General features: G+C 39.3%; 1 protein-coding gene across 1 annotated transcript in view; it reads right to left on the reverse strand.

Moving 5' to 3' along the window:
- Positions 1-12,994, reverse strand: part of LOC107189852 (muscle calcium channel subunit alpha-1) — a 77,987-nt gene that overhangs the window by 19,155 nt on the left and 45,838 nt on the right. The window contains exons 11-23 of the mRNA XM_015578528.1: positions 12,753-12,898; positions 12,051-12,124; positions 11,824-11,975; positions 10,787-10,904; positions 10,610-10,702; positions 9,983-10,103; positions 9,650-9,741; positions 4,731-4,903; positions 3,469-3,563; positions 3,251-3,371; positions 2,554-2,683; positions 1,959-2,125; positions 1,789-1,876 (exon numbers count right to left, since the gene is read on the reverse strand). Of these exons, the coding sequence (XP_015434014.1) occupies positions 1,789-1,876; positions 1,959-2,125; positions 2,554-2,683; positions 3,251-3,371; positions 3,469-3,563; positions 4,731-4,903; positions 9,650-9,741; positions 9,983-10,103; positions 10,610-10,702; positions 10,787-10,904; positions 11,824-11,975; positions 12,051-12,124; positions 12,753-12,898 (1,570 nt within the window). The remainder of the gene's footprint in view (positions 1-1,788; positions 1,877-1,958; positions 2,126-2,553; positions 2,684-3,250; positions 3,372-3,468; positions 3,564-4,730; positions 4,904-9,649; positions 9,742-9,982; positions 10,104-10,609; positions 10,703-10,786; positions 10,905-11,823; positions 11,976-12,050; positions 12,125-12,752; positions 12,899-12,994) is intronic.

Genomic DNA, 12,994 nt, shown 5'->3' on the forward strand with positions numbered 1-12,994 from the left:
TGTACTACGAGAGGTTCAGAAGGAATGTCCCAGGACCGTTCTTTTTTTTAATTTAATTTTTTTTTTTAGTGTGCAGGGCCTGGCGATCCTACCTTGAACAGTTGTACGCCAATGACGGCGAACACGAACTGCAGGAGGCTGGTGACGAGGACTATGTTTCCGATAGTCTTTACCGCTACGATGACGCACTGTACTACGTGCTGGGTTCAACATTAATCATAATGTAGATTCGTTCCTTTCTCAGAAACGGTATTAACGGTGTGCCGACTAATTATTATCACGTCGGTGACCTCTCGTTTTCTTTTTACTTCGTTCGTTTTTTTTTTTTCTGTATCGGTATCGGATCGATTATTTTCGTTCCTGGACTATTTCGGCGCGTCCCGCAGGAAATGACGCGACTATTAAAAAAAAACTCGATAATTATTCGGAATAGATCCATCCTCACTGATTTCAATAACCTTGGAATATGTTGTCAAGGTCATCATTCGCAACAACTTTTCCCTATACATGTTACCGCCGCTTGACCTTAGTTCCCGAGATACTCAGGAAAATATGTTTCAGTTTACTTGATACTTTTTCAGGTTATTATTTATTAATTAATTATTATGTCACGCATCAAATATCTCACCACACACCACCCAGTGTTAACCACGCACCCAACATCTCACCAAACACAAGTTTAGTTATTAATATCTCATTAGTATCTTGTATTTATGGGGTGTTGGATGCGTGGTATAATAATTAATTAATAAATACAAATCTGAGAAAGTATCATGTAAATTGAAACATATTCTCGAAAAATTGTTTAAAATCATGACCTTGACAACATATTTCAAGGTCATTGAAATCGGTGAGGATGGACCTATTTCGAATAATTACCAAAAACTCTTTTCTGTGCGTGATAAAGGATCGATCGAGAAACATGATGGATCTCGTCACGAACAATTTCCTGCGAGACGCGAACCTCGAGATAACTAGGATTCGTGTCGATGCACAGGAACGATTACCGCCCCCTCCCCCCTCTTAGGTTACTCAGACGAAATTCAACGAGTCGATTTCGCTTTAGCGTTCAGTTACGTGAGAATAGAATGTATACAGGCTGAGTCACCTACGATTTTCACCTGGAATATCTCCCTTGCTTTTTAATGATACGAAACAATGTATATGAGAAAAAATTATTAGTTATTGCGATACAGAAGATTTTTCTCAAGGTCATATTTTTTGATACTTCAAGGTCATCGATTTTTTTTTTTAACGGGATAACGTATTTTGATTAGTGTAACGTTATAGCTAACCAAAAAGCAAATTCAACCATGTATAATATGTTTATCTTAACGCACGAATGTTTTATTCGCGGATGAGGTAAATTTAGGAAACGCTTATTATTGGGCCGTTGATAACCCATATTGGCTTCGTGAAGTAGATCATCAAAGGCAGTAGAGAGTTAACGTTTGGCCCGGCATTATAAAAAATACAATAATCGGACCATACTTTAAATATCGGAAAGTATGATTTTGAGAAAAAAAATCTTCTATATCACAATAATTGCGCCCCACCGAAGCAAACATTTTTTCCCTTACACATTTTCTCGTATCGTTAAAAGTAATGGAGATATTTCAGGTGAAAATCTTACTCACCCGGTATACGCGACTCGATCTGTATCGAACGACTAGAATTTCACGTTGGTCCGAAGGCGTTACTCGTCGCGTCTACTTCGAGGGGGTTTTGTACCATGGGACCGATTTGAAAAAAAAAATTTTACTGATAGATATACGCCAAGAAAGATACCTTTAATCCTTTGGCACGATTGATGGCGCGGAGCGGCCTCAAGACACGCAACACGCGGAGTACCTTCACCACGGAGAACGCGCCGGAACTGAAATACCACCATCGTGACATGAACACCGTTTTCGTTCTTTTAAAATTAGCGGTTTGTTGTTCTGTGAACGAGGTCTCACCTGAAAGACATCGAAATAAGGGAGGAACAGACGACCAATAGGTCGAGCAGATTGAACGCGGATCGACAAAACGCGCCGTCGTGTATGATGAAACCGTAGGAGATCATCTTTAGGCAGATCTCGATCGTAAACACTGTGGTGAAAAAATAGTCGAAATTCTGTAATATCTGTGACAGAAAGAGAAAGAGAGAGAGATTGCGATTAGTGGAAGCAGTTTTTCAGAAAGTATTAACCCTTTGCGAACGGAACGAGTCGAACCCAAACGCTCTATGGACGTGAGTCGCTGTAGTGATAGTCACTTGAAAGTATACACAGTAAATGTTCGATTAATGCTCGGGACAGGTATCGAGCAGTTATCGTAGACGGATACAATTTTTGCAATTTATGAATTGCATTTCGGGCCGAGCTTTCTGTGTGGAATCGTCCAGTAGCGGGGATCACGTAGAAGTATTTAACGCAGAGATCCTTCCGCGCAGTTATCGAGACTTTACGCTGTACAGCCGATAGAAACATATATGAACATATTCGACACGCTGATGGTTTAAACCCGATCGTCCGCAAAGGGTTAAAGCAGGCCTGGGAAATATCGGTGTACCTGATTCCTATACGACGAAGCGCTTAAAGGATCTTCCGCAGCCAACATGGCCGAAGATATCATGATACACACGAGAATCACGTTCCCGAAGTAGCTGTGATTGCAGAGCCAATGGCAAAACACTCGTATCCTGAAAACAAAAGAATAACGTCAGACGAGGACCATTCGTTCGACGATTTTTGTTAGATGTATTTAGGTCATTACATAAGCAATGGGGGTTTTCTTGGTATGTATGTTGATGAGAATTAACAGCTTTGTTAGTAATTAACGATTAATTACTTCTACGCCAATTCTTCGATGGTTACTAACGAATTTTATTTGGTAGTAACCTATACAATTTTTTCACGTAGTTCTACAAGGTCCTCATTAAGATCTGCTCGAAATTTATCATACCCTCTTCAGCATCGATTCACTCTTAACAATTTCACCTTACACTCGGAATATATTTTTCCTGCTACAGTCGTGTGCTGACTCCTTTGATACATATTCCTCCATTATAAATGTTACGTGGTACGTTCGTGTATATATTTGAGTGGTACGCGAGAAATTAAGTTTGAAAACCCCTGGTCTTACGAAGCAGCTAAGTGGGCCATCACGTTGACTTATATTGTTACAAATACAAGTCCATAAAACGCCCCCTAACTTATTGGGATGATCTAATACATACGTATAAAGCCACGTAAGAAACCTCCAATACCTGTTCGTTTGCGAGAAAATGAAAAAAGCCGTTCCAGCGGGGATCGGTTGCGTCTTGTTGGCCATATTGAACTCGGACATCCTGCGGGGCCTCGCCGACACGCCTTGTTCCGTGCCATCGTCTGTGGAAAAATATTTTCGCGTTAGAGAAACGTGCCACTCGAGGAAAAAAAAACGTCATCCCCGGAGAGAGAGAGAGGTTGAAACAGAAAAATATACCGTGCATTCCGTTCTGATCGATCTCCTCCTCTTCCTCGATCTCCTCGTCGGAGTCGATGTTCAGCCGCACTTTCGCGTGAGTGTTCATGTCCTCGCTCTTCTCCGACCTGCAATTCCGGAAATGAATTTCTGGCCAATCGGCGATAAACCGGGTGGGTTCTTCTTGGGTCGCGCAACGACCGAATAAGACCACACTAGTGATGGCGATACCATTTGAATTTTATCGATATGTATTGATGCCCCGAGTATCGATACACATGTACAGGGTGAATCAATAAGAACTATTATCTAAAATAACTCGTTACCTATGGTTGTATAAAAAAAAACATTTTAAGCAATTCTGAAGGATTTTAAGGGGTGTATCGGATGGATCCTACAATCTGGTTTTTTGTATCTTATTTTTTGTTGAGATATGAAGATGACCTTCGAGGTCAATGCATCTTTTTTTTAATACTATCATGCTGTAGTTGCCGAATTCTTCCTTCCATCGACAACAACGTGGTGTTCGAAGAAGATGCATTGATCTAGGAAAAATTCAAGGTCACCGTAATATCTCTCCCAAAAAAAAAAATAGAAATTACGATATTTACGGGTTAACCCCTTGGGTACATTTGACGTCTGAGACACGTCATTCACTTTTTTCCCCTAAGAGCGGATGACGTGTCTAAGACGTCAAACCAAAAATTAAACTTTTAGGTACATTTGACATCTGAGATACGTCAGTTTTTTTTTTTTATTGATCAATTTCATTCATCAATAAAAATATCACACTCTGCATAATTATTAGTAATTGTATTTTATTATAAATTGAATTTATTTCATTTAGTTTTATTTTGTTGTTATTAATTTATTTTTGTTTTGCAATTCTAATTAGTTGAAGACATCTTAATACTACATATGTCACCAATATTTTAGAAATAAATACATTCTTACGTAAAATGTACTGCCTTTACATACTACTCCAAGCAACCAAAAATTATTTCCGTTCCACATGCAAATATTTTCTCAAATAAATCCGTACCCAAGGGGTTAAGTACCGAAACTCGAATATATCGTCAAAGTAAATAACGGTACAAAATATCGATATTTAAATTGAAAAGTATCGATATTCGAAATATTGATACTGTATCGCCCATCGCTATTGTGGGTTACGTATCGATACTCGAATATACCGTCAAAGTGAATACCGATAGAAAATATCAGTATTTAAATTGAAAAGTATCGATATTCGAAATACCGCCATTGCTAGACCGCACACTCACGTTTCCGTGTCCAAAGCCGCCTCATAATCCTCCATCGTCTCGTTCGGATCCTGCTCGAGATCCGTACCGCCGCCCTCCTCATCTTCGCCGCCTGTTCCTTCGCCACCGTCGCCTTGTTCCCCGCTCGCCTCATCCCTGGCCGGCGAGGCGCTGTGCGACTTATTCTTCTCCGCCTGAAACACCAACGAATCCAATTTCGATTTCCTGTTCCCAAGCGAACGATTCAGCGACAACCGGACGCGTCTTCCCAGATAGCACATGACGCCTTGAAGACGTCTTAAAGACGCCTTGGACCTAAAACAGCCGTTAAATGGGCGTCTTCAAGGCGTCATCTGCTATCTGGGTTGTGTCCTCAACCGATTGTCCGTACCTTTAATTGATTCTTAATGCGACTACTGGGGAGACTGCCTAAGAGACCATTGACTTGGAGTTCCTATTTAAGGCTCTCGAGTCTCTGTTCCTTCGACACGAGAATTCCACGGGACATCGCAGCCGAGCGTACCCTCGCTGGGTTAACGCTCGAGAGCTAACGATTTTTCATTAGCTTATCGACGAATCACGAACGATTAAACTTTTAGCGTTAAGCTACGCGGTGATGCCGACGTCGTTCGGTCGGACGTCGTCGTCGTCGTCTATTGTTCAACGGAGGCTTCTTTTCTCCACCCTTGTTGCGAGTTTCACGCTCGAGCTACCCCGCGTATTTATAGTCGTTCGTTACGAAACATTACGAAAAAAAAAAAACAACATACACACAAGAGAGAAATAAAGGGGGAGAGAGAGCGCAGAAGGGCGGATGGTAGAGCTAACAACGGCAGGGGAGGATCTGTTTCTCGATAACGGTTTTAATTCCGGTGTATCGGTATTCGATTGCGACGACCTCGATTTTGCGTGCGCGGATTTTGTCGTTTTTGTGGTTGTCCACCGCGGATCGGACTGCCACGATTAAAGGATAGGGGAAATAGTTTTTAACCAATACTCCCGTTCGTTGGAAATCAACCGCCAAACAATTCCAAACTAATTCCTAGCACGAACACAAAAAACGGGCTGACCTCGACGAACGAAGTTATGATTATGACGAGAAAAATGTCTTTTACTATTTCACGTTACATGTACGGTGAGAGTCAAAAGTGAGTATACACTTTGAAAGTATGGGATTCATTCATATTTATTTCTCTCACTTTTCTGTTTTCCAGCAAACAATTTTTCATCACCTTTGCTATATACATATTTTGGGTCATGAACTCTCACTAAAAGACCCATGCTTGCAGTTAAATTTGATTTTGAACTATTTAAATATCCTAATCATAATCCATTCCGCTAGGGGAAAAAGTGCTGTATGGGAAAGGCCTCCTACCACATGATAAATTTATTTCAGGTACTGATACAAATGTTAAATCAAATGTTAATTTGGATAAATTTCAGTAATTCGCAATATCAAGTGGTAGGAGCATGGTAGCAGGCCCTTTCGATACGCCACTTTTTCCCCTAGAGGAGCCGAGTGTAATCTTCAGTTTTCATTCACCATGTTTAACCGAATTTTCTGATTATTTATCCCGAAAACGTTAAAAAAATCATATCCAATTGTATTATTACCATGATCAATAGCAAGATCCTACAGAAGTTTTGCCACGATCCTCATATTTTGTAAGGTGTACACTTAGTTTTGACTCTCACTGTATGTCTAGGATGGAAGCAGAACTAGGAGTCCACACTATGTGTATCCGGTATGCTATTCGACCGCTTTATTAAACCTGAGATGGCCCCGCATGCCTCGTTTATTAAATTTCCGACTAAGGAGCTTTGCACATAATTATGTCACCCTCTTTAGGTTACCATTATGGCGTATCTAGTTTCCGTGACGGCTCAAGGAACGTCTATCTTCTACTTCCACGGGATAAATAAGTGAACTGACTATCTGCGATCCAGGATATCAGGGACCGGTCTGTTTCAACGTTTCCTGTATTCGAGTTACGAATTCAAATTTTCGTTAAACATGTAGGGTGGATGTCCCAATTACTGTCCTTTAATCTAAAAATCGTCTCAATTTCAAACACAATATTATTTAACATCTCTTTCGTTAAAAAAGATAGTTTTATGTATCAAATGCGAAGAATTAATTGATAATTAATTAAAACATGTGTACACGTTGATAGGAATTAGAAGAACAAGAAACGCCGATTGCCCGGATAACTTACGAAGAAACTTCTGCAACCTGTAGAAATCGAACATCCCTGCTTCAATAATCCTGGGCTATAGAAGGTTAAAATTAACTTTACGCTTTCTATATTCCTATATATCTCAAAAACTATATCAGCTATCAAAAAAATTGTTACAAAACAAATTAAAATAGTTTTTTTTGCAAAAATAATGCAATGGTCCAGTTAAAAACATGTTATTTAAGGAAGTAAATAATTAAATCTCATTGACTCATTCGTCAAATATATTTTCTCGGCGTGATTCCGTCGATCGTCATTTTCCGACAGGATATCCGTTAACTACCCTTGGGCGTTTGAACGATTAACCGTGGTACACACGTACTACCCAGCCGCGCGAGTGGCAATCCCAGGTAATTGATTCCGCGACCTTTAATTAAAAACTAGGCGGCACACGAGAGATCGTCGATTGTTGTTCGAGCCGGTGGGAAAATAATGTGTCCGGAGGATTGGCTACGGGGGCGGCACACGGCCTAGATTCGCATCGGGTAATTACGTGGGACGCGTCAAATATTCGTAAGATTCAAACCCGAGGCCGGGTAACGAGCAATAAAAAGCCGGTCGAACGACGTCGGCTGGGGGGCTGCTCGAGGGCGTAGGGGCGGCTGCGGTCTGGCGTCGGCGTTGGCGTCGCCGTCGGCGACGGTCATTACGGGATGGCGGCAAACGAGAGAGCCCCCTCTATTCTCGACGACTCTTTGAGGAAACGATAAAACGACCGGCATTCTAATTTTCCCACGGCGGTCTCGTCCTCGCCTGCTAAGTAAACGGGACGACCAAATGTTTATTGAGGCGACACCCCCCTCCTCGCGCGCGATTCGTTCCTATCCAGGACACGAAGTGAAACCCCCCTCTACGGTGTCACCGAAGACGCGCTCCTGCCGGATCAGTTTCAATGATAAGACGATCGACGAGAGCAGACTCACGTAACACAAGATGCCCTGTAATGACGACCAGGATATAGGGATATCAGGTGGCCTCGTGCCGTTGCCTTTCAGATTAGCCAATAATCGTGCCTTTCCTAAGATATTCCATATTGGATTGCCAACCAATCCCAGATAGCACATGACGCCTTGGAGACGGCCATTTTACCGCTATTTTGGGTCTAAGGCGTCTTTAAGCCGTATTCAAGGCGTTACGCGCTATCTGGGTCGCGATGAAAAATGCATTTTTTCCCATTATCACTTTTAATTTTTAGCAGAAAAATCGGAGCTATTTGTGAAACAGCTTGAGATTTGTATTATTAACGAAGGGCCCAACTTCTTAGAATGTATAATATATTTTTGGAACTTCTTTTTCTTTAAGATTTTTTGTCGACTACGTTTGAAAAAATAAGTATGACGACCTAGGGTTAATAAAAACGAAAAAAAAAAACGTGTATTTATTCCAATATAAAGTGCTTTGCACTAGATACAACACTTTTCCAAATATGGGTGCTTTTCTTCGATCTTTCCTCGAATTTCTGTTCAACTTCTAATAGTATGCTGTAAAATGTATGGTTCCATTCGGATTTGATAATCTAAAGTATTATGCAATGTGAAATTACTATGTAGATATAACGGAATTACTTATGACTCAACCCAGTAACACGAAAGTGTCAAATAATTTGAAACCCTTCGCTACGTCGACAGCCTTTGAAAAGAGCACACGTGACACGAGAGTATTTGACACGCTCCTATTTACCTTTGTGGACACACGCTGTGCACATATCAGCAGTTCCCAAGCCAAAGTGACAAACGCGACCTTTTGAATTTTTTGAAATTTTTGTATCAAAGCACTTGATCGACGCTCAACTTTTAATATTAAAAATAAATTTTAAATATACTCTTTGTGGAAGTTAATCCCTTCAGCAAACGAACGGCTCATATATGGCTGCCGTTGAAAATGTTAATAACTATCAAAAAAAAATACGCTTGATTTGAGTCGCACGTATTGGGTTGTAAAACTAAGTTTTTGCGTTTACGACTTTAAGGAAAATCCGACCAGGATTTTACGATGATCATTTTCCGGTACAATCATTCAACTTTAGCGTGTGCTACGGTACAGTTTAAAAATGCAGTTTCCGCCGAAATTTAATCACTACTTAATTGAAAATGAGCAATTCTACAGAACAATAATGCATGACCATGCATTGTGAAAGTCACACGAAAAAAGTTACCCAAATTAAAGTGGAAAGCGTTACCAGATATTCAAAGTTACTTGTTTAAAGCTCAGGATGACGCCTATAAATACTACAGCTTTCCACTAAATTTCAACGTGTTTGTTTGAAACATATATGGCTGCCTGATTTTACCATTGAACAGGGTGATTCTCTCGCTATCCACATCAAATCATTATGTTGTTCAGTAAATATTAATAAATGCATTGAAAATGTATTATTTTCTTTAAATACGGACAGAACTTTCCGGTAAACCTAATATATAACTGTTTGTAATCTTATTTTCATTAATGGTTATTTATGTATACTGGGTTTATACCCGTTAAATAACTAACTAAATAAATAAATATTATATTAATAAAAAATAAATTTATATTCATATTCATTCGACACAATTCGGTATCGATACTTCTGATCCGACACTAAGTAGTATTGATATTTTTTTTCGATACAAGTTATGAGTAAAAATATCGATACCTTTATTTTTTTTATTTAATGGCGACTGTCTACGGTATCGAAAGTGTTAAGTTAAAACAAAGGAAACTTACCTCCTCCTCGGCTTCTTTCTCGATAGCAGTTAACGATTCGGCGTCCGCAAGATTGTCGACAGCGATAGCCAAGAAGACGTTCAGTAGGATATCTACGTTACTTCCCACGTTAAGGATCATTTACTCGGTGGAGTACGAAAGATCAACGAGGATCTTTAACGCCCCGTCAGCTGAATCTTATTTGAATTCGTTGTCCGCCCGCGAGATCATTTACAGAAGCGGTGACTTGAAAAACAGCGAAAACTCGGAAGAATTTAAATTTTCTCAAGACATCCTGACCCAGAAATTTCCCCTCCTGTCGTTCTTAGTTGCGCGTCATCGAAAAAAGGATACAGTTACCGCATATAAACAGAATGATGAAGTAAAAACAGGCGAGCATCCCAAAGCTCGCGACGCCTCCGTAGGCTCTGATCCCGTCGTACATCACTGCGTTCCAGTCCTCGCCAGTTAATATCTATGCGTGATCAAAAAGGGACAACAATGATACTTCCGGTGTTTATGATCATCCACTCGAATATTTATAACACTGTTCAACGTGTAAAATACCTCAAAACCGTTAATAAGCGTTTCTGGTAGATCTACAGTGAGAGTCAAAACTAAGTGTACACCTTACAAAATATGAGGATCGTGGCAAAACTTCTGTAGGATCTTGCTATTGATCATGGTAGTAATATAGTTGGATATGATTTTTTTTAATAGGCTGTATCTGGATAAATAGGCTGTAATCTGTAAATTGTTTTTCCCAGCAAGTCCAATTTTCGAAATACTCAATTTAAAAAAAATTGGAAAGTTTCAATTTTAGAGGTCTGTTGTACTTTTACAGTAATAGTTAGTCAGTTGCTTTTGACTCGAAATCATTCTCTGGACTCTCCCGAACAAAATAATATAAATTCTTGTTTTTCTATTAACGGATATGAGGTGGGATGAATGTTAAAATTTGTTGAATAATGTAATATTTACCTGAAAGACGGTTAGCAGGCTCTGCCAGAAACTGTCAAAATTGTGACGAGGCTTGTCCTGCAACTCGCTGAAATTAAATTTCCCACCGAAAACCTGCGAACAAACGAAGTCGTTAAAAATAAGCAGACGTGGCAAAAGTCAGTGGTAAAATGTGGAGAACAGTGGTGATCTGTGTACCTGCATGCCCAGAAGGGCAAAGATCACGATAAACAGAAAGAGCAGAAGCAACAGAGACGCGATCGATTGGATCGAATTCAACAGGGACGCCACCAGGTTCGACAACGATCTCCAATATCTGAAAACGGAACAGCGCGTGGTCAGCGAAATGAATCTCGAGTATTATATTAGGTAACCAAGAAAGTTTTTGCAGTTATTAATCAATCGTGATAAATCGTACAGAACGTGGATCGAATAATAGTTCAGAAATATAGTCATCTTTGGCTTCTGTTACTTTTTCCCAACAATTTAACAACCTTTTTATTATTTTCTTAGGAAAGTTTTCCTCTCTGGTATAAAAAGAATGCTTCAACTTCTTTTCAAGTGTTGTCGATTTTGGAATCGCCAATTTTGTGAATGGTTGCATATTGCCGAGAAAAGATGGTAGTCCGAAGGCGCGATTTCTAGGGAATATAGGGTATGGCACAATTGACACCTGGTGTTTAATCTGAATTTATAAAATAAACAAGTCCGTATAATTGACGTTGACACAGTCATACCGAGATTACTTTTTCAAAACTTTAAATGGTTAATTTTCGTAACTGCTATAGATAAATTGTTCGTTAAATAATCTCTAACAAATGTCAGTTGCCCAACCCAAAATGAAAATTAATTTTCGTAAGTGCTATAGATAAATTGTTTGTTAAATAATCTCTAACAAATGTCAGTTGCCCAACCCAAAATGAATGCTTGTTTTCACATGTAAAATTTAAAAAAAAATTGTAAACTGTAAATTTAATTTAATTTGTTATAAGTTTAGTCAATGGGTGTGCGTAATGTAATTAAAAACCTATATCTTGTATTGCAGAGATGTGTCTCAGTTGAGATTCTAAATGCTAATAAAAAAAAAAAATAATAAGCTCTTGTTTAAGTATACGTAACCGTACTTTCGATTGACAAAAGACAAAAATCTAGAAACGGTAACAAAACTTTCTTCGTTACCTAAATATTATCAGTCTCGATTATTCTCGTTTGTATAGGATGGAAACTGTGCTTACTTCGTCACTTTAAATACCCTGAGCAATCGGACGCAACGCAGCACAGAGACGCCAAGCGGCGGCATCACCTGAGTGTTCGTCAGGATCATCTCTGTGATCGAACCGATCACGACGAAACAGTCGAAACGATTGAACAACGAGACAAAGTAACCCTGGAGAACGAAAATTCACGATGATCCAACTGTTTCTCGATCGTTATTCTCGCTTGATCGCTCGCGGGAACTTACCTGAAATCCTAAACTGTACATCTTCAGCATCATCTCCATGGAGAACAGAGCGATGAAGAACATGTTCGTGATCTCTGCGCAACGGAAAAAAGAAAGTAAACGATGATTTAGAACCATCATGTGACAAAAAAATCACAAAAAATTGGTGGCGATCATCGGACACAGATGAGGTAAGTCAAAATATTAGAAGTATTAGAAGAAATATTAGAAGAAATATTAGGTGTTCGATTTAAAAAACTAAAGGTGACCTTCGTATATAAAAAATAAACAAAGCAACAACAAATCGATTACAGTACTGTACGTTCCCTTGGAAACCATGCGACTTTCGTTTGAAATATTTTTGAAATCGTCGTGTTACAAGATTCACCGTTTATAACCAGGGTGACAAGAAATAAATGTATTGGAATTTAAAATGTCCTAGAAGCATAATTTGACAATTTATTTCAAAAATATTTGTTTGATTGTATTGCCAAAATTTTAATCTTTATTATAGTTTAACTTCATGTTTCGATCTCGTGCCATCTGTTTTTAACAAAGATGTCTAAACTTTACTAAGCGTTTCAACCTATGCATCAAAGCATAAACCATTTCGAATGTTATGTATTATTACTTTTTAAATTTATTTTGATTTATTGAAGTTATAACCGAAACTAAATATGCATTTATTTTTTGTCACCCTGTATACATTCGAATAGCATATACCTTGAAAATCGTCCAACCAATGCGGTTGATTGTAATGCTCGGTCGCCAGAACACCGGTGTTCAGGAACACCAGCACTATGATCAGCCAATAGAAAACCTGCGACTTGACCGCCTTCCTGCAGGCCCTCCTCATTCGTCTGTTTACCCTGTGAAATTTCCATTGCAAAATCGTTTCGATCAAAGACGGTGATCCGAGGCGAGGCTCACTTCGTTGATTCAGGGTGTACAAGCTTCCCTCGATC

The sequence above is a fragment of the Dufourea novaeangliae genome, unplaced genomic scaffold, assembly GCF_001272555.1.
Source record: "Dufourea novaeangliae isolate 0120121106 unplaced genomic scaffold, ASM127255v1 scaffold173, whole genome shotgun sequence".
Lineage (NCBI taxonomy): Eukaryota > Metazoa > Arthropoda > Insecta > Hymenoptera > Halictidae > Dufourea > Dufourea novaeangliae.